This window comes from Stegodyphus dumicola, chromosome 1 (assembly GCF_044657685.1).
Source record: "Stegodyphus dumicola isolate Sdum_Otavi_A_Nest chromosome 1, ASM4465768v1".
Lineage (NCBI taxonomy): Eukaryota > Metazoa > Arthropoda > Arachnida > Araneae > Eresidae > Stegodyphus > Stegodyphus dumicola.
Window position 1 is genome coordinate 103,832,042 of NC_140768.1, and position 27,883 is coordinate 103,859,924.

Genomic DNA, 27,883 nt, shown 5'->3' on the forward strand with positions numbered 1-27,883 from the left:
TTCCCCTTTCTTTTCAAAACTTGTAAAATACGTACATTTTCTTTAAATTTAAATAAATTTTTAATGTGTTTTATAAATTATATTACGAAAAAGCATAGAAAATGTTGATAAATAGCAAAATTTGAATTTTTTATATTCATAAGCTAAAACGAAATACCTAACAGGTAAAATAAAAGGCAGAACCAATTCCTCCCTTGAAAACTGTTAAATCCTCTCCCCCCAGAAAGAACACCCTCTTAGTTGAGAACCACTGGTATAGAACATAGAGTAGTAGGTGTGTTGATAAAAGAAAAGCAGCACGAAGGTGCTTTCCTTTACAGATGGAATACAAATCCTAAAAGGGCATAATTTTAGAAAATTGTAATTTTTTTCATTAAAATTTGCAGGAATTTTGAAAATAAATACGAAAAATACAAAGAAAGTTTCAGTCGAAGATACCCACACAGTCCATTATATTAGATTTTCATATTCTTGGAGGTTCATTTAAAAAGAATTAAATAACATTGACACTTTCACTGCTGGTCAAGTGAAACTGTGTCAATATGTTGCCCTAACATAGAAGTAGATTGTATTGATATGCAGACTAACTTATAAGAAATATGATTTAACCCTTTGACTACTAACGGGACATACAGTCAAAAGTCATTAATTCGGACACCCATAATCCGGACCTCAAAGCTACAAACTTTCTGCGCATGCGTCGCGTTCACGCATGCGCACAGGCGTTTACGAGAGCGCATAAGACCCTTACAGCTGCGAATATGTTTGTGCGCATGCGCGTTTAATGTGTAACAGAGTTATACGCTAAGCTAAAGTTATCTAATTCAGTTAATGTTGCAGATTGCGTTGTTCCTTAATCTTCGAATTGGATCCGGCTTATTATTTTTTGCAGACTGTTAGAGCAATTTTATAAAAGTAAGCTTGAACTTTCGATTATGTCAAATAGAATTTCCGATATATATTTACTACAAAGCGAAAGTATGTTTTGAAATCCGAAATCTGTTTATCAATTTCACGCTGCTCTGCGGCAGAGGGGGGGGGCAGAAACGTCATTATTAGATTATGATAGATTAGAAAGATTATGTCAAATAGAATTTCTGATATATATTTACTAATATGTAATTTGTATCTACAAAGCGAAAGTATGTTTTGAAATCCGAAATCTGTTTATCAATTTCACGCTGCAGATTGGAAGTTGATCTGTCAGCACTATCCTTATCTTCAGAGCAGATGTTTTTATTTTATTTGGTTTATAATTCCGTACTAAGTGTAGTATTTCATCTCGATATACTCCGTCTTTGATATGATTTAAAACAAGTTCCTCGTCATTATAATTCGTCTTCGATAGCGAAGAAAGTGACAGAGGTTATTGAAAACAAAAACATTTCGATTGACAAATTAGTCGGTATTCTCAACACAGCAATTATAGGACTTGAACAGCGGAACTTTGTAAATAAACAAGAAATTATGTCTGTTTAATAGAATTAAAGAGAAAGTATTATCACATGAAACGAAGCAACTTACATTGAAGGAAATGTTTAATAAAGTAAACAAATAAATATTAAGCTTTTTCTTTTTGTAAATTTTGATACCCTTTAGATCATAATTGTTCTTTATTTCATAAATTACGGTTTCATATTTTTAATTTTGTAATTTCTGCATGCCATCTTACCAGATTTAAACTGATGATCTATAATCCGGAATCGCCGAAGTGCCGACGAGTCCGGATTAACGACTTTTGTCTGTATATGTCCCACTAAAAAGTTTAAAAGTACTTAGAAAGTCACTGTTAAGTATCCCAGTCGTAGAATCAAACCAGTTGTGCATGTTTCATCTTTTGTTACCCAGCAGCTCACCAAATGACACTGTTTTGGCCACCAAATGCCATTAATTTTTTTTAAATACATAGTCAAAGTGGTAAAAGAGGAAATAAGAAAAGATTCTGTGTATCATACTTATTGCTAAGCCTTTAACCAGAGAATTTTATGACTATGAATTTATGAATCATGCCAACACATGAGTGACATTAGAAGTAAAGTTATTTCCTCAATGGCTTATTGGGTGCTGAATCATGCCATTTAAAAATACATAAAAAAAGTACCTGCATGCATTATTTTTGTACAAAACTATATCAAGAATAAATATATTACAATTTGGGTACAGCGATATTATTATACAAACTATATATTTCAGAATTCTATTCAGAATTCTAACTATGTATTTCAGAATTTCAGATTTCAGATTTTAAAAACTATATATTTCAGAATGTTTTCCCCATATCATCTTTGCATAATCTAGCCAGGATATCCTTCACTATGTCTTGTTTGGCTTATTCGGTGGTATAAACATCTTTGATAAATGAAAATCATAATGTGACATGTTTCAACTATAATTTTGCTATATGAATAAAAGGAAATTTGTCATCATTATATGCAAAAAGTATTTTGATAAGCTATGCTATAGTTTTCTTTTTATATGGCTAATAGACAAGCATTTGATTTTGCTTATTAATGCATGCCATATATCCATTACATTAAAAATGGTTTTTCATTTCATTTTGCCTGCTTGTCGCTTCTACAACATCATTTTTATATTCATTAGCAATCATTACACTACTTACATTTTGCTACTGTTTGCCTTTTTTTTCAGTAGTCCCCCCCCAGCCTCTTTTAGAAATCTGTTCTTGTTCTTTCTGATCATTCCAATACAACATGATTTTCCATCAGCAAGACTACTTTTCCATCACAAGTAGTCAGGCAACTTGAATACCTGGGAGTCATCGTAGATGATAAATGTTTATCGATTCCCCCTATCAAGTATTTTAAAGGTAAACTACATAAGATTTCAATATCCATATTGAGTATAGCTGCATGTACCTGAGCAGCATCCCCGTGGATATTGAAAGTTCGATGATTGCTCACAGTAGTGGAGCTTCTTGCAGCAAGACATTTCACCAGTTCACAATGATTACAATAACTGGCCATAAATACACTATGTTCTATATCTCAAATATCATGGGCATCTTTGGGAGGAAAGAATTCCTCATCACTGTCCTAATTATAACTAAAATCACTTGGGTAATTGTCTGCTAGCTCGGTCAACATATCTGCAATTTCATCAGAGGCCTTTTATTTTGCACGTTTCCTTACTTTTGATGTGAAGGCCCAGCAGAACTAGCATTTGTACATATTACATTTTTTCCCAATAAGTAACAAAGGAATTATTTTGAAACCACATACACTTACTACTAGCTACTAAAGGCTCCGAGTGAGCCCCCAGTGACTTTCGGCGAGCCCCCCTCGTCTGAGCAGCTCAAACCGAACATTAATCAGAGTGGACTGACAACTCGCCTCTGTTTGTTTGCAAAATGGATACCGACATGCAAGTTGCTGTGCTTGAAGTTTGTGAAGCAGTTTCTAACAAATTAATTTCTGTTCTAGGGGGGAAAAAAGAAGAAGAAAAGGAAACCAAAATGTGACTTTGTAGCTCGCCATGATGAACTGGGAGCATTAAATCAACTTTTAAATGAACCTCAGGGCAAGGATATCCAAAGTTACAAAAACTTCATCAGAATGAGTGAAGGAAAATTTGAAACTTCATTGGAAATGGTCACACCATTTATTCCGAAAGAAAAAATAAAAAAAGTGCTTTCAAGATGCTCTGCCAGCAAAATTAAAACACAGATAGCGCTTCGGTTTCTGGGAAAGGGTGACTCCTACAGTTCTCTGCAATATTTATTTCGAGTTATAAGGTATTTCTCCCTCTTCCCTAGCATGCCTTCGTCGTATAATGGTAGCACCCTGGGCCGGTATTCCAAAGGTCCGTGGTTCGATTACCGGCGAAGGCGTTCGCTATTTTTCATCTTTTCTGCCTCTAAAAAAATCATAATGACTCTACAAGTGGCGCCCAAACTAAAAAGGGTTGTGGATGATGATTCTCCGCATCCAGGATTTGGCGACTAAGTCCCCTAAAACCCTAGTCGCCCTTTAAAAAGAGGAGTATATAACGTAGTTCTCCCACTTCCCTAGCGTGCCTTCGTGGTGTAAGGGTAGCACGCTGGGCTGGTATTCCAGAGGTCCGTGGTTTGATTCCCGGTGAAGGTGGTTGCATATTTTTCATCTTTTCTGCTTCCAATTAACCTAATGACTCTACAAGTGGCGCCCGAACTAAAAGGGTTGTGGATGATTCTCTGCACCCAGGATTTGGCGACTAGGTCCCCTAAAACCCAAGTCTCCCTTTAAAAAGGGGAGTATATAAGGTAGTTCTCCCACTTCCCTAGCGTGCCTTCGTGGTGTAACGGTAGCACGCTGGGCCGGTATTCCAAAGGTCCATGGTTCAATTCCCGGTGAAGACATTAGCTATTTTTCATCTTTTCTGCCTCTAAAAAAATCCTAATGACCCTACAGAGTGTCAAAATGCACAATCAGCATATTTATTCTAGGAGTATTTCAGGACATTTTCTGTGTATGAACTTGAGTGAAAATTATTAATCTTTTGCTTGAACTCTCCAACACCCAAAAATTTTAACATGTTAATAATAGCCTCATATGCCTTCTGTCGGCGATTTTCATTTTAATAGTTCCAACTGATTGAATGTAAATAAAATTTAATTTTTAGTTCAAATGAAAAGGAAAGTCTATAAAACAAAATTTCAAAATTTTAGATTATATTTTGTTAGATGTAATTGGCCATGAGTAGAAACTGGTTTTTTGAAATTTATATTGACATAATAAAATAAATCTTTGCCCTTTCACTTATTTTTTTACTTGAAAACTGTATGTTATTGAGTAGTTAAATAACATATAATTTAATTGTTTTTTTTTGATTAAAGAACATTCAGAAATAGTTTAAAATAAACATTTTGAATCTGATACCCTAATTTAATTTTCTACGTTTTTTCTACAATATCAAAAATCTAAATTCATTCTGATCAGTAGTTATATCCACATTATATTGAGGTATTAGTAAACAATGGTCATAATATTCAGGTAGTGAAATTTCCCATAATACTTCACAAGATGCATATGCATTAAAAAGTGCCACAGCTAGATTAGCATTCCATCTCGAAATTTTCGATATGACGAAAAAATTTGGCACGAAATCTCTGCGAACACTGCTTGGAGTTACTGCCCGGATAGATTTTCAGCTGGTTCAAAGTAGAAATGGACTAGTTGACTTATCTCCCCTACGTTTCTATTTGGACGAAGTGAGTGTTTACATTGTCAAAGTAGTTGTAGCAAGGGGTTCGAACAGGTGTAAACTGGCCTTAACCCTTCAGACGAATACCATCACATATCTTCAAAATGTAATGCCAATTTAACTGGAGAATAAACAATGAGATGTAGTTTTTCCTGCACCAGTGCATGATTGGCTTTTCAGCAATAATGCCACTTCAAGCATCAATACATGACTGGCAGTGAACATTTTAAGTATACAGGAAACTGGATGGAGCCAAAAGGTTCATTCATTATAGCTAGGTTGAAATGTATTACTATTACTCTGATACACCATAACTTTTCTGTGATAAAGTTACATATACAAATCTACAAAGCATTATGATCTATATCATATTTATTATAGTGATGCATGTTAAGAATATTCAAATAAAATTATTTATTAAAACAAATACCTTGATTTTTGTGCAGCTTTCATATTTGAAGCTCTTTTTTGTTGACAACTTTTAACCTGCATTGTCTTTTTTCTGGGAATATCAGGGTTCAAATTTGGCTTTTCTTGTGTTTTTGACAATGAAGCCAAATATGCCTTCCTTGCAACAGTTCTGTGCTTCTGAAATTCACACAAATAAAAAAGCTAAAAATATGCATAAAAAGTTATATTTTATGATTCAAAAGATGTTTTCACAAAAGCACACTTAAAAATGAAAACTGCAATTACAGTATAGAAATTAGCTAATACAGTACAAAGTCTGTAATCCGGACTCGTCGGGACTTCCCGGATTATTCCGGATTATAGATCATCAATTTAGATTTGGTAAGATGGCATGCAGAAATCATACAATTAAAAATATGAAACCGTAATTTATGAAATAAAGAGCAATTACGATCTAAAGGGTATCAAAATTTACAAAAAAAAAAAAAAAAAAAAAAAAGCTTAATATTTATTTGTTTACTTCATTAAACATTTCTTTCAATGTAAGTTGTTTAAGTTGCTTCGTTTTTTGTGCTAATACTTTCTCTTTAATTCTATAAACAGACATAATTTCTTGTTCGGTTCCACTGCTCAAGTCCTGTAATTGCTGTGTCGAGAATACCGACTAACTTGTCAATCGAAATATTTTTGTTTTCAATAACCTCTCTGTCACTTTCTTCACTATTGGAAGCGGCACATCGAAACATGCTTTCGCTTTGTGATCCTTTGGCAGCTCCAGAATTGGAAACTCTTTTTGACATAATCGAAAATTCAAGCTTAATTTTTAGAAGATTGCTCTAACAGTCTGCAAAAAATAATAAGCCGGATCAAATTAGAAGATTAAGGAACAGCGCAATCTGCAAAATTAACTGAAATGTCTTAGAATCAGTAAAGATAATTTTAGCCTAGCTTATACCGTCTGTTATACATTAAATGTGCATGTGTAAAGCATGCAAAAAAAAAAAAAAAAATGTTTGTGGCTTTGAGGTCCAGATTATAGATCATTTTGGATAATAAATGTCCGGATTACGGACTTTGTACTGCACTATATTTAGAATATCAGAAAATAGCACTAATAGAAAAAACCACTCAGTTTCATAATATATTTTGAATAGACTCATGCCTTCACTTTCGCAGTCATAACAGACAATTTTTTTTTTTTTAAATTAATGAATAAACCAGTTTACAAGTTATAAAACAGCATCAAGATAGAAGAAGCCATGATATATCAAAATACAGCACTCTAAATGTGCCAAATACTCTTTTGCCAAGGTAGTCTTGGCTATGAACACAATATGTTTGATTTAGACAAATGCTTTATAGCTTATTCAGTACTTTAATAGAAATGTGCCTTTTTATTATTCTGTTAACTCTTGAACTGCATATGGACAATTAAAGATACAGCATTTTTTTTCTTTTTCTTTATAAGACCGTATGGATAAGGCTCAAATTTTAAAACTCTTATTCTCATACATATAACAGTATGAATATCGAAAATGAGCAATGCAGCATGCATATATATTATTAGCCCTATAGGCTAATAGTCTCAAAATGCAGTTTTGCATCGATTCTCTTTAAGCTTTTTGATGGTCATGAATAAGCTCAGCTCGCAGTCCAGTTACATACTGCATAGCAAGATATAAGATACTTATCTTTCAAATTCACTCTGTCTGGTGTTGATGCCAGCAAAGAAAACTTTTAAAAACAACAGATGCACTTGATTTGGAGGTACTTACCATCTTGGAATAATTTGGCAGTTTTTTGAAGAAGAAAAAGAATGGTAATTTCAAATAGGAGAAAGTTATTTATTTCATATCATACATGTTATTAGGTACACTCTGCACAGGGGAAAAAAAAAAAAAAAAAGGAGTCAGTTCTATACAGTCAAAAGTCGTTAATCCGGACTCGTCGGGACTTCGGCGATTCCGTATTATCGATTTTTCCGGATTATAGATCATCAGTTTAAATCTGGTAAGATGGCATGCAGAAATTATAAAATTAAAAATATGAAACTGTAATTTATGAATATTTATTTGTTTACTTTATTAAACATTTCTTTCAATGTAAGCTGTTTACGTTGCTTCGTTTTTTATGTGATAATACTTTCTCTCTAATTCTATAAACAGACATAATTTCTTGTTCAGTTACAAAGTTCCGCTGTTCAAGTCCTATAATTGCTGTGTCGAGAATACCGACTAATTTTTCAATTGAAATTTTTTCATTTTCAATAAACTCTGTGTCACTTTTTTCGCTATCGGAAGCAAATTATAATGACGAGGAATTTGATTTAAATCATATCAAAGATGGAGTACATCGAGATGAAATACTACATTTAGTAAGGAATTATAAGCCAAATAAAATAAAAACATCTGCCCTGAAGATAAGGATAGTACTGATAGATCAACTTCCAGTTCATTGCGCGCTGCGATGTTTCCCCCTCCCACACACACACGCAGAGCAGCGTGAAACTGATAAACAGATTTCGGAATGGTTAGATAAACAAAGGATATGCCTTTATCCATTTTTTGCAGCAATTCCACTTTTTGTTTAATGGACTTCGAAACATACTTTCGCGTTGTAGATCCTTTACATATTAGTAAATATATATCAGAAATTCTATTTGACATAATCGAAAGTTCAAGCTTACTTTTATAAAATTGCTCTAACAGTGTGCAAAAAATAATAAACCGGATCCAATTCGAAGATTAATGAAGAACGCAATCTGCAACATTAACTGAATTAGATAATTTTAGCTTAGCTTATACCGTCCGTTATACATTAAACGCGCATTCGTAAACGTATTTTGCGCCTGTGTACATGCATATTTGCAGCCATAAAAGTCTTACGCGCATGCATCAACGCATGTGCATGTGCAGGAAGTTTGTAGCTTTGAGGTCCGGATTGTAGATCATTCCGGATTATGGGTGTCTGAATTAACGACTTTTGACTATATCTTCCATTCTACTGGGCCGACTAACGAAATATAACTTGCGTTTTTTATGTCTCAGTCTCAAATGCTAAAGGTATGTATTAAGTATATATATAGCACTGTTTTAGTATAGGAATTTTGACACATAACCGGACTTTTTTTGAAATGCCATACCAATTTTTTTTTCCATTTTTTAATTCTATGTCTCAAGTTAGGCCAAAATGCCAAGTTTTGTACAGTAGTTTTTAAAAAAAAAGCTCTAAAAATTTTAACTCCTCAATGTTAATTGATTTCCATATATATTTATCAGTATCTTTCTTTCATTAAACTTACCCGACTCCTTCTTTCCCAAATTGAAATTTAGGTTCAATCCAAATAAAATTCACCGATATTTTCTGATTATTTTTAAAATTTGTATTTTATAGTAATTTTTACAAATTTTTTCGAAGTTTTTTTTAAATTATAACTTACAAAAGTTTCACCATCAGTTTAAAGTAGATGCATTTTTAGGCATACCTGCAAAAAATTAGTTTTTTTTTTTTTTTTTTTCCAAATTTCCTTTGATATATGTAAATTTATATATTGGTACATTTTGAAACTTGACATATTTGTTATAAGCGATATTAATGCCATATGAAGTGTATGCATTTGTGAAAATTATTTGAAAGAATGAAAGATTTACCTTTTTTTCACTCGTGCACAATAAAAGGAAAAGGAAAATAGGTTACCATACATTAAGAATTCCATAAAGTGAATTATTCTTGGCACAAACTGGTTTGGTTTATTTTGTTATGTTAGCACTCAAGGGCTATCTGCCTAAGGGGAGGGATGCTTTCGTGGAGGACTTTCTAAGGGAAACTGGCTTGTAAATACATCATACATGGGAAAACCATGATAGCGCCCATGAAGCCAGCCTGTTTGCAAGGTTTCAAATCCTGGATCGAACTAACAGTGTTCAGTGATTTTATTGTTTGGCCGTTGGTGGGCCTGGTGCTAACTGGAAAAAGGGCATCAAGATAAATTTTTAAGTTTCACAGTACGCTTCTTACCAAAGTTTAAAAAATTTAACATTTACGCATAATTTTAGTCGTAGAACCGAAATATGGAAAAATGTTGGTATGTCATATTATAAAAACTCAATTTTGTGTTAAAATACCTATGTTATATTATATCAAAATCTAATATGCGGGGTGTTAATAAAGTCCCAGACCCATTTTGATGTTTAACAACTCATAAAATAATGAAGATATAAACAAACTTATGGCATTTATTGATGGAATAACTTATATATTTTCCTTTTCAGGTTTGAATATCTTTACTTCTGTAAATATCGTCTGCTCGTGTGGTTAATTTCAGATAATTCCATTTTCCAGTCTAAATATCTGTACTTTTCTAAATATCATATGCTTATTAATTGCATTTTTCTCTCTTTTGTTTTTGGTAACTATTGCAATGCTATGTTTACTTTTGATGTGTTTATTCTAGTACTTTTGTATGTGATGTTTTATTTGACCGGATATTAAGGAGAATGATCACAAGAGAAAGCACAGATTTTATGATGGTTCATAGAAACGAAATCCATAATGCAAACACAGAGAAATTGCAGAAGAATTTACCAAAAAAGATCCTCCATCTAAAAGCAGCATCTTGCGGTGGAAAAAGAATTTTCTAGAAACTGGAAGTATCGCAGATAAGAAACGTTTCGGACGTCCCTCCACAAGTGATTTTGTTGTTGAGCATGTCAGAGAGACATTTTTACAAAATCCTAGGAGATCTGCGAGATCAGCGGCAAGAGAATTGGATATGCCAATTTCGACGGTGCACAAGGTTATTAAGAAAAAATTACGACTGCATGCATACAAAGTTCAAATTGTTCAAGTTTTGGAACCAGACGTTAGGCCTAGGAGGATGGCCTTTGCAACAGATATGTTAAGGAGGATAGAAGATGATGCTGTATTTCTGAAGCTCATAATGTTCTCCGATGAAGCATCCTATTTTCCTGGCATTGTTAATCGCCATAATGTGGGCATATGGGGATCTGAAAACCCCCATGTATACCGTGAGGTACAAAGGGATTCCCCAAAGGTTAATGTGTGGCGTGGACTAATGCATGACCGAGTCATTGGGCCTTTCTTTTTTACAGAAAAGATGGTCTCATCAGTCATATACTTAGACATGTTGGAAAACTTTGTATTTCCACAACTAGAAGAGCTTCAGCCACATGTCTTTTTGCAACAAGATGGTGCACCACCTTAGTGGGGTACCATCGTTCGTAGTTCTTTGAACGACTATTTTACAGGAAGATGGATTGAGCGAGGAAGTCTAATTCCTTGACCACCCAGATCACCTGATATAACGCCGCTGGACTTTTTCCTTTGGGGATTTGTAAAGGACGACATTTACAGGAGGAGAGTGTCGAATATTGATGACCTAAAAGCCAGAATTACAACCGCAACAGCCTCTGTGGATGTCGACATGCTTGCCGGTACCTGGCGTGAAATTGAATATCGACTTGATATTCTCCATGCGACGAAGGGGGGCACACGTGGAAGTTCATTGACAAGGGTCATGAAACTTTTTTAGTCTATCTAACCATTTATGCTATTATTTTTAATATATCTTTATTATTTTATGAGTTATCAAACATCAAAATGGGCCCGGGACTTTTTAAACACCCTGTATATTCTAAGTCCTGCTTTTGAGACACAAAAAATGCAAATTAAATTTCGTCATTCGGTCCAAAAGAACAGGAGATATAGAACTATCCCTCTTTTTTTGTGCACAGAGTGTAAATATTTTAGTTTATGCTATACATTTATCTCAGAAAATAATTTATAAAACTACTTTCAAATGGTGTCTTTTGCATGCAATTATTTCAGTCTACCACAGTCTTACTAGCCATTTCTAACACTTCCAAGCAAAATTTAGCACTTGCTGATTTTTTATTCCAGCAGCATATAAATCTGATTGTTGTAGTAAATGGCAGATGACTACTCTCGAACTAATTACTGCTTAGAATGCCGATGTGTTTGTTACACTTTTGCATGTTGCATTTCCAAAAAGGTTGCTTTCCAAAATATATCATCTAATGTGAATCTGAACATTCCCAACTTTGTGGCAAAATATTATACGCCTGTCAAAATTTTACAGAACTTTCTTCATTTTCAGGTATATCTCACAAGCACATAATCTAAAATTCAGCTGAAGACCAAAAGTATTGCAACTTGCCTTTAGAACTTCTAATACAACCAAAACAGTATGGACGAAAACAGCATTGTTGCTTATTCAAACTTACAGTTATCGATATAGCTACTTCAAAGATTTTTATGTGCAATGGTTGCCACAGTTTGGCAACTTCTACCAAGGTAGTTACGATAATACCAAAGTAATGCATTGCATTGATTTAAATAAAAATGCATTTCATTTTTGATATATCTAATTTAAAAAATTTAATATTTTTTCACTTCTCAAACAGACCATAAATATTGTTCCCATGTTCACCTAAATATATATCCATTTAGTATCCTGTAAAATGATTCGCTGTTCCACCTGGGCCATCTCTATTGATAAATCATACTAAGCTTTAAAAGGTCCCTTTGGGCTGTAAGGATTATGTTAATTTTATTAACAGTTAAATTTTAAGTTAAACTTCCTTTCCTATCACTTCTTAATTCCAACTTATCACTTCCGGCCAGAATGCAGTTTTAGAATCACGTCTAAATGTAAATTGAGGAAAAGTGGTATTTAATCGAGAAATTCTACTGCCTTAGTCAGAGAGGACCAGAGATTCTGGTTAGCATGCATCTGCCTTTTTAGGCTACTTTCACTTAAGCTATTATTACACTCGGCTGTACTTTAGGTCCTTAATAGCTTCGCAATCTATTAGCGTTAAGGGCCAATTCCATTAAAAGTTCGATAGCTTTGGCTTATCTCTTTATTTAAGATAAGATTAGTTTAATTCTTAGTCTCTTAAGTTCAAGCCTGAGTGTCAGCTTTATTGTACAACTCCAAGACGGAGTTCTGTTAAATCTTATTTGAATAAGAAAGGGTTTTATAACCCTTTCCAAGTTTATTTACTGTCTCACGAACTCAAGTGATTATTCACTTACTAGTTCTTTAGGTTCTTCCCATTCAACTTAGAATTACACAGTGGTGAATCCTACAGGGCAACCATGAAAATCAGAATCTAAACTTTATTTAGTATACTAGTGTTTGCATTTCATGAATTAATTTATTCATGTACTATTTACATGAAATCATGTTAAAATACTTGGTATTATCTACAGTTCAATTAATTATAATAGGTTCTGGAATTGATTGGCCTCAGAGAAAAGAAAAGTACTATAGCATTTATAGGAGCAATTAGCATCACATTAAGAATATGAATAAAGAACAATTTTGGAATATTCAGGTACAATATAATTTTATAAATATATTTTGGTTATTTATAAAAGCAGATTAATACTACACTTTTTGAAACTTTTAATCAAATTTGCAGAATTTTCCATTATAGTGTCTCCCACAATTCCATTGCCTGCTGAAAGGTGTGTGTGTGTCAATTGCCTACTGGTCACCATTATATTAAATGTATTGTGTTCATCTCTTATAACAATATTCTTAAGTTGTTTTCAAAGAAAGTTAATTATTGCATATCTTTTCTTATTTATTGAAATCACTGATCTAAGCTATTGATCTCAAACTCAAATTGCATGTAGCCTAAATGCACAATCTAAACACTACTGATTGGCCATATTTTTATTTATTTACTTTTTTTAACAAAATGAAAAATTTTATTAGCAAAATAAAAGATATTTTGAACAAATTTTAAATTTTGCTTACAAAGTATTTGTCAAAACATACATAAACAAGAGCAATAATAATATCACAAAGGAAAAAAATTCAAATTTATATTTATTTTTTATATGAAATCTAAAGTCTGATACCCAAAAGACATTTCTGTTTGGCTACAATTTGTAATTCAACACAATAAGATCTTAATATTAAATTTTCAGACTGACATTTACTTCAAATTAAACTAAAAATAACGAATTATGAAAACTTTCTATGTTTTCACAGAAAACTATCTAAGTGAGACAAAACGTGAGAATAAATAATGACAACTTAGTCTCTTTTTTAAATTTTTCAGACACATGAATAAAAATATATATGTCTGTATAAATAATTATAAACTTCTTCATATCTTACTACAACTTGACCCATGATGGCATTTTGATTTTGATACTGTTTGTAGCTTTGGAGGGATTATTAGAAATGAACTACATCATCAGTTGTAGATGCTCATCAGTCAGTTAGGTTCTCGTTAATTTTCAATAGTGAAGTAAAAAACAAAGCTGCTTATATATAATAAATGCCAAACAAGGTGATTATCTTTAGTGCAAAATTTCCTAACTCAAAATATTTTTTGGACAGATATGACTAAAAGCTAATCAGATCTGTATCTTGAAAACTTTAAACAAGATTAGTATTACTTTGTAAATTAATTAGGTCCACTTGTATATTTTCTGGTGCATAATTCACATTTATTTTTAATGGTAAATAAAATAGTATATAAACTAGGACTGAAAATAACTAAAATCTTGAAATTTCTGCAATAAACATACAATTAAAATTCATTTGCAGGCCACATAAAACTGCCTTAGGTACTGCATTTGGCCCATGGCCCACACTAGAGACTAGTGATCTAAAGAATACATTTCTTATGGTCGGAAAACATTTTAATTCAGTTAAAGTTGAGATGATAAGAAAGTATACATATGTAAGAAAAATAAAGAATATACAGTACAAAGTCCGTAATCCGGATGTCCATTATCCGGAATGATCTATAATCCGGACCTCAAATCCACAAACTTTTTTATTTTTGTATGCTTTATGCATGCGCATAAAGAATGCACATACATTACGCGCATGCGCATGTTGAAAGAAATTTTTAATAAAGTAAACAAATAAATATTAAGCTTTTGTTTTTGTAAAATTTGATACCCTTTAGATCATAATTGCTCTTTAATTCATAAATTACGGTTTCATATTTTTAATTGTATAATTTCTGCATGCCATCTTACCAGATTTAAATTGATGATCTATAATCCGGAATCGCCGAAGTCCCGATGAGTTCGGATTACGGACTTTGCACTGTATAAAAGATTAAATATGTAAGAAAAATAAAGAATATGTAAAAGATTAAATTAGCAGCATAAATTAATTTTCCTTCTCTATTCTAAAAATAGCAACATCTATTCACACTGCGTCATTTCGAGAAAAATCTATGTCATATGACTCTTATGTAATTCTGGTGAAGTAAACTGAAGTATAACTCAAGCAGCCAATAATAATTTTATAGCAATATTAACTATCCAATCAAAATGCTTTGAGAACCAGAACTAACGCAGTTTGGCTTAAGATTTTATCTTGAACATTACGCACTTGCTTTCTACACTTTGCCCTTGCTGGCTTTTCTTGCTACAAAGTCTGCTGCTGCTGCTTTTCTTGCTACAAAGCTATCAAAAATGTAAGCCTTTTGGAACAGTCACATTTAATGTGTCGACTTGCATGTAGCTGAAAATAAAACTGAAGATTTAATCTGCCTTCACCTCCAATTTCCTAGTCATTATGGATCAGCACTTCTATGCCATCTAAATTCCTCCTCCTGCTCTTCAGTTACTTCTGACTTTGTTTTTATTACATATATATATATATATTTTCCTCATGAGTATCAAGCTGGCACATAAATTGCTTGGCATGTGTTGTCCTCCCCCCCCCAAAAAAAGTCTTATGTATTATTAACCAGAATTCTTTCATCAGAAGTATCAGGCTAACACATAAACTGTTTGGCATGTGTGTACTCCAATGAAAAAGAATCAGTTTTTTTTTATCTTATGTATCATTAATCAGAATTCTTTATTACTTATTTACTTTTATATATTTAATCAAATGTCATTTGAAACCAGATCAAATGTAACCATAGATTTTCAAATTAAATTATCCAGCTATTAAGCTTCTTCGGTTATTCCAATATCGCTTAGACAGAGCTGTATTAGGAGAGATTCAAAGAAATGCTTTCGATATTTACACAGTATGCGCATAAAAATGCCTTGTAAGGTTGAAGATAGTGATTTTTAAAAATTCAATTAATTTAGTTAATATTTAAATCAACATAACAGTAAATTTATTAGACTTAAAAATATATCCATAAATTAAAGATTATACATACTTGCAGATTATGAGGAATCATGTAACCTGAATTCTTTAACTTTATATTTGCTGAAGGATTTGATTTTGGCTTCCATACAGCAGAGGACTGCAATCTCTGAAGGTTTTGTCTTAAGCTTTCTTGTATCAGTTGTTTCCTTGATCCTGAAATTACATGCACATACAAATAAAATTAATTACAAAATCATAGACACACCAAGACCAAAATGCCTTGCTGCTGCTTTGTTTCCATGCACTTTGGCGTAGTTTAACACTTCTAGTTTATACTGAATTGTATACTTAATCTCTTGTTTCCTGTAGCCATATTTTCCAGGGTATTTTTTTAAAACAAATAGTTTTAAGCACCGACACATTTATACAGAGTAGCACCAATACCGACACGTGTGTTGGCTGAGTCAAAGAAAGTCTATGTAAAGAAGGAAAGGCTCCATAGACGTAATGTGACCGTCAAACCTGTTCGAACTTTCACATCAGCTTCGAGCTTTGGCACTTTTCGGCGACAGATATTTCACGCATGTGCAAAATAATTATGGCAGATGTAGAAAACGTTATGTGTGTCTAGACCTTTATCCAGGCTAAAAATAGCATTCAGTATTGAAAGAAAAATTGTGTCCTTCACGTATAAGACGCAGGTAACGTTTTTAGACCAAATTTAGGAAAAAAAGTGCGTCTTATATACCGTCAAATATGGTAATTCTTGGATGTCCTGGATTGGTTATGCAAGAGGATTCAGCGAGTTCATCTGGAAGCATGGATGGAGAGGGATTTCTTCTAGTTGCATGGCAATGTAGCTGCTCACACAGCTGGAGTTGTGCTATAGTTTCTAGGGGGAAAAAAAAAAAAAATGTCAGATTTAGTTACCCTCCATATTCATCTGATTTGGCAGCAAGTAATATTCTTTTCTTATTCTCAAAAATCAAAATTCGCATGAACGGTCAATACTATCACAAAGTAACTGACATCCAAGCCATACACCGACACATAAGTTGAATAAACATCCAAAACAAGGACTTTTCTGACAGTTTCATATGGTTATAAGAATATTCTGTGCATTGTACTCAGGTGATAGTAGACTATATATAGAACACCTGAAGCATTAAAATTATCATCTTAAGTTTTCTCTAGTTTTCATTAATCCAGTCTCGGAAGCTTTTGGATAGACAGTATAGAAGAGGTAGACTAAGCAAGTCTTTTATAATTAGACAATGTTTAATCTTAAGATATAGAATGATTTCCGTATCTGCATTTATCATCTACAGACTTTTTAAAAACTCCATCAAGGTTGCTGAATAAATTTCTGGGAAGAAGTAATGTAATGTTTTCTCCAGAGGTGGCAGGGGAATTGTCGATGTAGTTACACAACTCTGTTAGTGCAAAGAGAGTAAGATCAGCACGATGGACATACACTTGAGCTTTGAAAAGCAAAAGCAGGTTATTAAATGGTATTGGAAGTTTTAAAATGTTGGTGAAGATCAGACACAGAGCAAATATGATTGAGGGACTGATCCATCTACAAGATTAACAATTACACATTTCAGCATGCACAGAAAAGTATGCAATGTGCAGAAAAGCTAATCAGGTTGACCTCACATGGCTACAAGTGATGAATCTTCAGTTACAGAACTAGAACTGTTTCAGCATTCACAACAAAAATCTTTAAAACAAGGGCCATGCGAGAGTGGTGTAAGAGTTAGTAGTGTGCTATGCATTCTGAAGAAAGGGAAGTTGCATCCAAGGCTGGTGAAACAGCTAAGTGACAATGACCAAGATCGCTAAGTGCAGTTTTGTGAATGAATTCAGAAGATGGTTAATTATGCACCCGGATTAATGGGCAACATTGTCAGGTTGGACAAAGTTCAATTCAAACTTAAACGGAACTGTCAATAGGCATAACTGCATGTATTGAACTGAAGATAATCACTCCATTACTATTGAAAAGGTTGTAAATTTGCCAAGTGTAAATGTGTAGCGTGGTCTGCCTCCCAAGAGACTTACTGGGCCTTTTTGTTTTAAAGGTACTGTAACTAGATAAAAGTGCCTAACAATGCTTGCTGATTTTATTTTCTTGCCATTTATCCAATATATATGTTTTATTACTAACAAGATGGTGCCCTGACTCATTATCACAGGGATGTGCAAGCATACCTGGATCAAAGTGTACAGTGCCAGCATATAGGTTGCACAGTATCAATCCCATTTCCTGCATGCTCTTCAGGCCTTATGCCACTCGATTTTTTTTATAAGGCACAGTGAAAGGTACAGTATACCAACATAAAACACATAATCTGAACATACTTTCATATGAGACTGAAGTGGTGTTCGCAGTAAACCCACTGGACACTTGGGTGAAAAGTTCAGAATCAGTCATGTGTTGTACTCAGAAATGTTTTGATGCTGAAGGCCACAATTTTGAACATTTACTTTAACCACCATTTGGAGCATTCAGTTTGACCAGATAGTACAATAAGTTTTCATGCTGGATTGCAGCCTTATTTTTCCTAAAAAAATTTACCTTGTAGGTTGGGAAATAAGTTTTCTATGCTGATTCAAAGTGTGTATACACTTTTTTTCTTTTTTCTTTGCACACACAAACTATATATATACGAAAGATAAAAAAAAAAGTGAATCAAATTTATAATTTAAACTCTTTAATTCTTCTCCTCTGCTTTAAAAATCGTAATAACTTCTCTGGATTGCATCATTTCTAGATCATTCCATTTTGCATTGCCTGCGCAGTGCTAATGATATAACAATTGGGAACTAAAACTTTTAACTCACACCATAACTTTTCTCTTCATGTGCTTCCATATTGCATAATTACACAATTCAGCTTTGCTCTCTACCCTGCTAAGATGTAAGTTTGCAGTCTTGCTTGCTATCGCAATAATATCAAAAACGTAAATGTTCTGTGAACAGGCATGACTAAGGTGCCAAGTTATTGTGGCCACAAAAGTCAGTTGCAAATAAAAATGGAATTAAAACTACCTCGACTGCCAAATTTCTTAGATATTACGAACTCAACATATTAGCATACTATGCTATCAGAATTCTTCCTCTTCAATATGGATCTATATATCCAATAGATCTATCCTATATAGCTATTATGCATTGATGCTGTTCCGACCTTTCCTAGCTATTATTACACATAGTCAAAAGTCGTTAATTCGGACACCCATAATCTGGAATGATCTATAATATGGACCTCAAAGCTACAAACGTTCTGCGCATACGTCGACTTGACGCATGCGCGTAAGAACTTTACGGCTGCGAATATGCATGTGCACATAATACGTTTACGCATGCGCGTTTAATGTATAACGGACAGTATAAGCTAAGCTACAATTATCTAATTCAGTTAATGTTGGAGATTGCGTTGTTCCTTAATCTTCGAATTGGATCCGGCTTATTATTTTTGCAGTTTTATAAAAGTAAGCTTGAACTTTCGATTATGTCAAATAGAATTTCCGATATACATTTACTAATATGTAAAGGATCTAAAAAGGGGGGGGACGCCGCGGCGCGCAATGAATTGGAAGTTGATCTGTCAGCACTATCCTTATCTTCAGGGCAGATGTTTTTATTTTATTTTGTGTAATTCCTTACTAAATGTAGTATTTTATCTCGATGTACTCCGTCTTTGATATGATTTAAATCAAATTCCGCGTGATTATAATTCCCTTCCGATAGTGAAGAAAGTGACATAGAGGTTATTGAAAATGAAAAAATTTTGATTGACAAATTAGTCGGTATTCTCGACACAGCAATTATAGGACTTGAACAGCAGAACTTTGTAACTGAAGAAGAAATTATGTCTGTTTATAGAATTAAAGAGAAAGTATTATCACATAAAACGAAGCAACTTAAACAACTTACATTGAAAGAAATGTTTAAAAAAGTAAACAAATAAATATTAAGCTTTTTTTTTTTTTTTTTTTTTTTGTAAATTTTGATACCCTTTAGATCATAATTGTTCTTTATTTCATAAATTACGGTTTCATATTTTTAATTTTATAATTTCTGCATGTCATCTTACCAGATTTAAACTGATGATCTATAATCCGGAATCGCCGAAGTCCCGAAGAGTCCGAATTAACGACTTTTGACTGTATCATATATCAATATATATTATGTATATATATATACACACACACATACATTTAAAAAAAAACACTGGCTACTTTTCCATTAAAGCTATATTGGGTGATGAATTTTTCTGTTTTTGCATATTATTACTCATACTAGGGGGAAGTTTCCAAATGTTAGAAGAATTTAGTATCTTTGTTTTTATTAAAAATATTCTCATTTAGGAACATTAGCAGACTCAATTATTATAAAAAAAGGAAATCAGGAAAATTGCATAATATGCTATGAATCAAATAAATATCTTTTCCTTCAGTATAAAAATCATTAAAAAAAATTCTAATTTCTAATTTTTATAATCCCTTTATTTTTTCAAGTTTCATGTGACATGATTTTGCAACAGAATTTTATCAGCAGCATTTACAATTATGTTTTAACAAAAATAAGTAAATTTTTAATGCACTGACCATTGGGAGAACTCCAATTTGTACTAAATGTTCTACTGGTGCCAGGAATTTGTTGATCAGTTTTTGTAGCCTAGAAGAAGAAGAATATTTAATAAGAATCTCATCAATATGATACTAGAAATATTATTTATCAGGTCAAACTAATGAATTTTTAGCCTAGTAGATAAGAAATTTATCAGTATAATTTCATACAGCATCTTTCTTTCACATCTCCACAACAAATCAATAGCACTACAAGAAGCATTTGAAGTTGTAGCTCAGTGTAAAAAACCCTTCAAAGCTATTTTAAAAGTGATTGCCAAACATTTCCCACTTGAATTAAAGAAAAACTAATTGGGTCTCAGATTAATCGGGTCTTTACCAACAAAGTTAGGCAATTCTTTTCCGTTAGCATATATGTACCAAATAAACATTCGTCTATAGTAGAGGAATGAATTAATTCATTTTACATTAATTGCTTCAGGAAAAGTGTTTTGATTTATGAATGCTTAAACTGACAAATGGCCTTTTCTGAATCAGCCATTGTCCAGATAGAACATGCGCTAGCTGGAAGAATCAAAACCGAAAGTGTCTGTTACTGTAAAATAGTTCATGTTAAAAAATGTGTAAGCCAAGTCACTGAAGAACTGCATTAGCTGATCTGACTCCTGTATTTTAATGAAGCAGTATGGAACGGTATAAAATATTAAAATGTAAGTTATTTCACATACAGAAAAGTAATTTGTGTCAGGAGCACTTTAGCAGCCTTTCTGCCACAGCAGAACTGACAGAAAGACTCTAAGAGGAGAGAGAAGTTTGTGACATAAAAGTATATACGTAATGTGCAACTTTTTCTAACTGGCTGATGTGATGCATCACTCACTTGCATGAATGAAATGCTACACTATGCTTGCCTGAACTCATTTTAAATGAATATTTAATTAGCAAAATCTGAGTTAAAACAGAACACATGTAGCTTCTCTCTTGACAAACATTGTTATCCTTAAAAGCTGAAGTAAAAATTACCTTTTCATTTTCAGTAGAAACTGTTTTAATTTCTGACAAAGCAAGATCTATTCTTTCCAGTTTTGCTTTAATAAAATTCAGGGCTTCTGGAAGAGGTTCCTTCGGTTGATTACTTTGAACAGGAATAACTTTTCGACCTAAAACAAAACACGGCAGCAATGAGTTGGACATTTACTAACCCCTTTAATCCAGTGCCAGTAAACTATTACCAGGCTACTTTGTTTATGAGATGAAAATGGATTATGAGTTTAGAAGACTAACTTCATGGAAATACAAGAAGATAAACATATACGGCCGTGTGTTAACTTTAAGATCTCAAGTTCTGAGATCAGAAAATTACAAGCAACAAATTTTGTAACTAGTTCAGGAAGCAGAAATAATGTGAAGTCATAAGGAAATTCTAAAACAGATATGGGTACTGTCCGATTATCTGCTGAAGTCTGACAAAAATTACAGAGCAAAGTACTATGTCGTTTAGGCAACCAAAATTCGATGAAAATGTATTTATATGGCAATCCACTAATGGTTGTGAGCACATTATGCCAGCACACTGTGATAGTGGATTATAAATTCAAGGACCACGTTTGTGGTTTCCCATCTGAAGTTCTTTAGCGAAATAGGTTTTGTCTGAATTTGTGCAAATTTTTTATTTTTTATTTAAAGTTAAAACAAGTCGAAGCGTACAGGAGCGGGGGAGCAAAATATGTTTGCAAATATCGTTGCCAGATTGGCACAGCTGAAATATACACTTTATGCACCTTAAAGGTTTTAAAAATTACTGTAGAATAAATAAATAAATAAAATTAATTAAATTAAATTAAAATTAAATAAAAAATGTTTTTGTTCTTCCTTGAAGGGGATTAAGCTAAAAGTGATGGCTGGGCTACTGAGTGACTGATGTGCTGCTGCTAAGTTTTAAATCCTGTTATTGCCTTATTTTCCTTTGCCGAGTAGGCGCTGCTACTGTAGAATAACAACTATTGTTTTTTCCATTGAATACTTTGTTTGCATATTTGTACACAACTTTGTTACATCGAATTTCCAACATGAATTATCATTAAAAGCAGAGCCAAGCTGCTCTGCAGTTCTGAGACTCTTGCAATTCTATGAATTTTTTAAAGTTAAAACAGGTCAACATGTACATGAAGAGTAGAGCCAAGTTGCTCAGTGATGACGAAAATTCTGCAATTTTCTGACCTTTTTAAAAGTTAAAACAGGTTAATATGCACATGGGTAGAAGAATGAGAAAAAACAAAGTGTTTTATTACAGACGTTTGTTTCATTTCTAGTTTAGTTAATTTATTTGTTGCCATTTTATGCAATTTTCAGGTTTTTATTAAGGATATTTGATTTATGAAAATTTCACTGTTTTGTTATAGATGTTTCTGACATTTTTAATTTTGCTAATTCATTGCTGTTTTATGTAATTTTCAGCGTGCTGCCACTTTTTAAAATGGCTACTGTTTTTCATATTGTCGCGCCACGATCAAACTGCATGAGAGGTAAGTTTCTCTGTTACGGAATGGCAACGAAAAGAGATTGTTGTTCAAAAACATCGATGATCGAACCGCGTTGTAACGATCATTTTGTGGATGTTGCGTATTGTAAAATGAACCTATTACACTGTGCTAAACAGTATTAAAATGATATATATATTAAAAGATCTTTCATCTGATCTAAATTTTAACAAACCGCTCATTATTTTCTCTTAAACTCACAATGATGTTCACGACATTTCTGGCGCCTCCGGGTGGGCGTGTTTGTTGAAACATGTCGGATGAAAGAACAGATAGGGTAAGTTGATTACCTTATACTTCCGTTTATTGATTATTGTTTTACTGAAGTTAAAAATACTTTTCTTGCCTAATTTTTATCTGAATATTTTAAACTTAAGACAAAATGGAAGTGATGAAAAGAAACAAAACTGTGCAACGTTCAGCTTTTACTAAAGCATATAAAAGACTAAATGAACTTTTAAATGATGATAATGTTGATTATGAAGATGCAGAAATGTGTTTTTATTTGTTTAAGAAAAAGGCAGAAACATTAGAATTGACGCACAGTGCTTATTTAGATACTATAACTGATGATAAAGAATTCGTAACAGAATTTGAAATAACAGAGGACTATCAAGAAAAGGCTGTTAGGATACAGTTAAAATCGGAACGATTTCTCGATAATATTAAGAGAAAATTAAACAAAATCCAAAATACAGCATCAGAGAATAGTCAGAAATTAGTTACTGATGCAAATACATGTAAAACTTTGTGCCAACAGCTACCGAAAGTAGAACTCTATAAGTTCGCAGGTGATTTAAAAAATTGGCTTACGTTCTGGAATCAGTTTAAAAACATACATGAAAATAATAACTTAACGAATGCAAACAAATTCCATTATTTGATAGAGTCAACAAAAATTAAATCAGAAGCTAGATATTGTAGAATCATTTCCTGTGACGAATGAAAATTATCCTTTGGCTATAGAAAGCCTTACTGAGAGATATGGTCGTAAAGAACTTTTAATTGATTTTTATGTTCGAGAGTTAATAAAACTTGTTTTGGATAATGCAGCAAAAAAGAATCAGGATTCTTTGAGTAGTTTGTATAACTTTCAACACAACTTAGAACCCTGAGCAGTCTCGATGTGACAACTGATCAGTGTGGAACAATTTTATACCCTCTTGTGGAAAGTGCTACTCCTATTCAGGTATTGCGATCATTTGAAAGACAACGAAAAATTACTGAATCTGAATGAAACATTTCGAGTCTTGATGCAATAATTGAATTTCTGAAAAGCGAAGTTCAGTCAGAGGAAAAAATAAAATTAAGCAGAGCAGATATTTTTTCTGTGTCTGATCGTAAGCACTTGGCAACTAGCCAAAATATTCCTTCCCCGTCGAATTTGATGAATCATGAAGCAATACCTTCTTGTTCGTTTTGCTTAAAAGATCATGAAACGCGTAACTGTAAAAAGGCACTTTATATTCCATTAGATGAAAAAACGTCTGCGGTAAAAAAGAAAGGTTTATGCAGAATATGCTTGGTTAAAGGTCACCTCAGTAACCAGTGGCGATCAAATGTTAAGAGTCAGATCTGTTCAAAAAGACATTTGAAATTTTTTTGTCCTACTCTTGAATGTAATAAGTCTAGTGAAATGCATAACCAGGAAAATGATGAGAAAAAAGAGAAAACAATCGATTCTTTGCATTCGCGTGCTACGAATGAAGTTTTCCTTCAGACCCTGATTGTAAACATAGAAGGTAAGAATAAAAGGCGTAAAATTAGATTAATGATTGATATGGGAAGCTCAAAAAGTTATGTTTTAAAGACTACCGCAGAAGAAATGGGTTTTGACTTGCAATGAGAGGAAGAATTTAGTCACTCTTTATTTGGTGGAACGAAAACTGAAATTTACAAGCATAAATGTACAAGATTTATTTGAGTAGCCTTGATGGTAAATATTTGTGTAAATTAGATGCTGTAGACCATGATGTTATTTGTAATGATATTTCAAGCATAAGATACGGTTCTTGGATTCGCAAATTAGGAAATAAAAGAATACGCTTAACTGATACCCAAGGGAATCCAGGCCCTATTAAAGTACTGTTAGGGGCAGACGTTGCAGGGAAGTTATTTACTGGCAAACGAGAAGAACTAAGAACAGGTTTAGTGGCTATAGAAACAAAATTGGGTTGGAATTTGATGGGTAAAGTACCTCAATCCGAACATCAGCACAATGTAAATATGACTGTAGTTTCTATGTTATCTATTTCATTATTATGGGACTTAGAATTATTGGGTATCTGAGATCCTGTTGAACAAAAAACTAAAGAGAGTCAAGAAGAGCTATTAGGTTTCATTTCCAAGAAACAGTTCGTCAATTAGAAAATGGTAGATACGAGGTTGATATGCCTTGGAAGATTGAGCATGCAGTCTTACCTGACAATTATGACCTATCTTTGAAAAGACTCGAATCTACTACGAAGAAGTTGGAAAAAATCGGATATCGTGAAAAGTATCACGAAGTGTTTAATGAATGGCTGCAGGAAGGAGTGATTGAAGAAGTTCCCCAAAAAGGAGTTGTCTTTACCTGTTGTTCATTACTTCCCACATCGTCCAGTCATTAAGGAAACATCCTCACTATCTTCCATGAAAATTAGACCCGTTTTTGATGCTTTGGCAAAGCTTCCTAATCAGCCATCTCTAAATGACTGTTCAGAGACCGGAATTAATTTGATTGAAACTATTCCCTCTATTCTAGCAAGATTTCACTTACATGAAATTGGCGTGATTTCAGACATCAGAAGAGCTTTTTTACAGATATCTTTAAATGAAAGAGATCGAGATTTTTTACGATTTCTTTGGTATGGTGATGATGGGAGAGTGAAGACATTTCGTCACACCCGTGTGGTATTTGGCATTACTTGTAGTCCATTTTTGCTAATGGCAGTTATTGGCCATCATTTATCCAAAGAATCCTGGCAAGAAAAATATTCTGAAGAATTTCTTAAAAAATTATAAGATAGTTTTTATGTTGATAATTGTGTAACTAGTGTACAAAATAATGCCAAACTAGAAATATTCATCGAATCTGCAACTAATGTAATGAAAGAAGGAATGTTTGATCTCAGAGGATGGGAAAGTTCTAGCATTCCAGCATTTTCAGAAAGTACAACATCACCGGTATTAGGGCTGATTTGGGACAAAGATTTAGATACCTTAGAAATAGATACCGAATTTTTGAAATTTGATGAAAGAGAAAAGATAACTAAAAGGAAAATACTTTCACTAGTTAGTCGAGTATTTGATCCCATAGTTTTCCTTGCACCTGTTATGATTCAGGATAAGATTTTGCTGCATGTCGCTTAGAAGAGCAAAGAATCATAGGATGATGAAGTGAATGATGAAATAAAGAAGAAATTTTTAAAATGGGGAAAACAACTGAAATACTTCAAAAATATAAAAATTCCAAGATGGTTAGGTGTGTTGAAGGAATCCAATTTAAGTATACATACTTTTGTCGATGCCAGTAAGACAGCTTATGCGGCATGCATTTTCTTAAGAAGTGAATACAGTATGGGTTCAGTGACTGTTCAATTACTTCAAGCCAAATCATGAATAACTCCAACAAAGACTATTACTATACCACGTCTTGAATTAATGGCCGCTACCGTAGGTGCTAGGCTGTTTAGTTCTGTGAAGCAAGCTCTGAAACTTCCCAACATCAAGACTTAGTTTTGGACAGATTCTTCCACAGTTCTTGTGTGGATAACTCGTTGAGAACAGTGGTCAGTATTCGTTACAAACAGAATAAGTGAACAGTCACTGAACACTGAATAAGTGAAATTAGAAAATTGACAACTTCGGAAGATTGGTTCCATATTTCAACTGATCAGAATCCAGCAGACATTTTATCAAGAGGTTGTGGACCTAGGCAACTTCAGAAACACAAATGGTGGCAAGGGCCAGCCTGGTTGAAGAATTCGAAAGAGCAGTGGCCAAAGTCAGCTGTAAATATTAACGAGAAAGAAGTACAGATAGAGAAACGAAAGTCAGTCATCTCTGCTAGTAATACAGAGCTAGAGTCAATTCCATTACAGTTAGCCAGAAGATTCTCTAAATTTTCAAAGATGATTAAGGTTATGGCTTGGATACTGCATTTTCAACCAAAGGCCAAGGACTTGAGAAAATGTAAGGAACTTCAAAATGAAGAATTGTTAAATGCACAAAGGATTACGAGGGCTATCCAGAAAGTAGATTACGTTTTGGAATAAAAAAATAAACAAAGTATAGGAAACAAATTTTATTATATACAGATGAAAGCCACACTCAAATACTACTTTTCTACATAGTCACCATACAAATTAAGGCATTTATCATAGCGATGTACGAGCTTGGAAATTCCTTCGTCGAAAAATTCGGCCGCCTGCGCCTTCAACCACTTCGTTACCTCTTCTTGCCTTCCATCTTGCACAAAACTTGTGGTAACCAAGCTTTTCGCTGATGATTTCGTGCAACAAACTTCGCGAAATTTGTGGAAAACTCAAAGAAAGTTCCGTTATTGTGAAATTTCGATTTTCACGGACTTTAGCATTGACTTTTTCGAGAAGTTCGGCAGTCACTATGTTGGGTCTCCCACTTCGATCTTCGTCGTGAACATTGGTTCGGCCATTTTGAAATCTTATGACCCACTGACGCACTCCACCTTCAGTGATAATGTTGTCCCCATACACTTCACGAAGCTGCCGATAGATTTCTATCGGTTTACAGTTTTTTGCAGTCAGAAACCTTATTACTGAGCGCACCTCGCAGCTCGCGGGATTTTCAATTAACGCAGACATTTCAAACCGTCACAGTATCTGAACGGAGCACAGCACGAACCTCTCACTAGCACGGCTAGATGCAGACTGAGCTGCGCAACGCTCTGACCCCAAGATGGCCGCGCTAGCCCCGCCCCTAGCGGACACAGACGGAAACGTAATCTACTTCCTGGATGGCCCTCGTATTTTCCGTGTAATACAAAAGGA

At 33.5% G+C, this 27,883-nt stretch overlaps 2 protein-coding genes across 5 annotated transcripts in view; one reads left to right on the forward strand and one right to left on the reverse strand.

Annotated features, from left to right (window-relative positions):
- Positions 1-27,883, forward strand: part of LOC118197800 (alpha-ketoglutarate-dependent dioxygenase alkB homolog 4) — a 197,994-nt gene that overhangs the window by 100,472 nt on the left and 69,639 nt on the right. Inside the window, exon 2 of one of the 2 annotated variants that reach the window (XM_085818605.1) lies at positions 12,883-12,989. The exons of the other annotated variant lie outside the window; for it this stretch is intronic. Coding sequence (XP_085674731.1) covers positions 12,960-12,989 — 30 coding nt within the window. The 5' untranslated portion in view covers positions 12,883-12,959. The remainder of the gene's footprint in view (positions 1-12,882; positions 12,990-27,883) is intronic. 2 annotated transcript variants of the gene reach the window in all.
- The window catches only part of LOC118196707 (uncharacterized), a 125,156-nt gene that overhangs the window by 81,374 nt on the left and 15,899 nt on the right, over positions 1-27,883 (reverse strand). For all 3 annotated transcript variants that reach the window (XM_085818570.1, XM_085818576.1, XM_085818567.1), the window contains 4 exons: positions 21,358-21,494; positions 20,353-20,422; positions 15,807-15,949; positions 5,630-5,787 (listed from right to left, as the gene is read on the reverse strand). In XM_085818570.1, the coding sequence (XP_085674696.1) occupies positions 5,630-5,787; positions 15,807-15,949; positions 20,353-20,422; positions 21,358-21,494 (508 nt within the window). The remainder of the gene's footprint in view (positions 1-5,629; positions 5,788-15,806; positions 15,950-20,352; positions 20,423-21,357; positions 21,495-27,883) is intronic.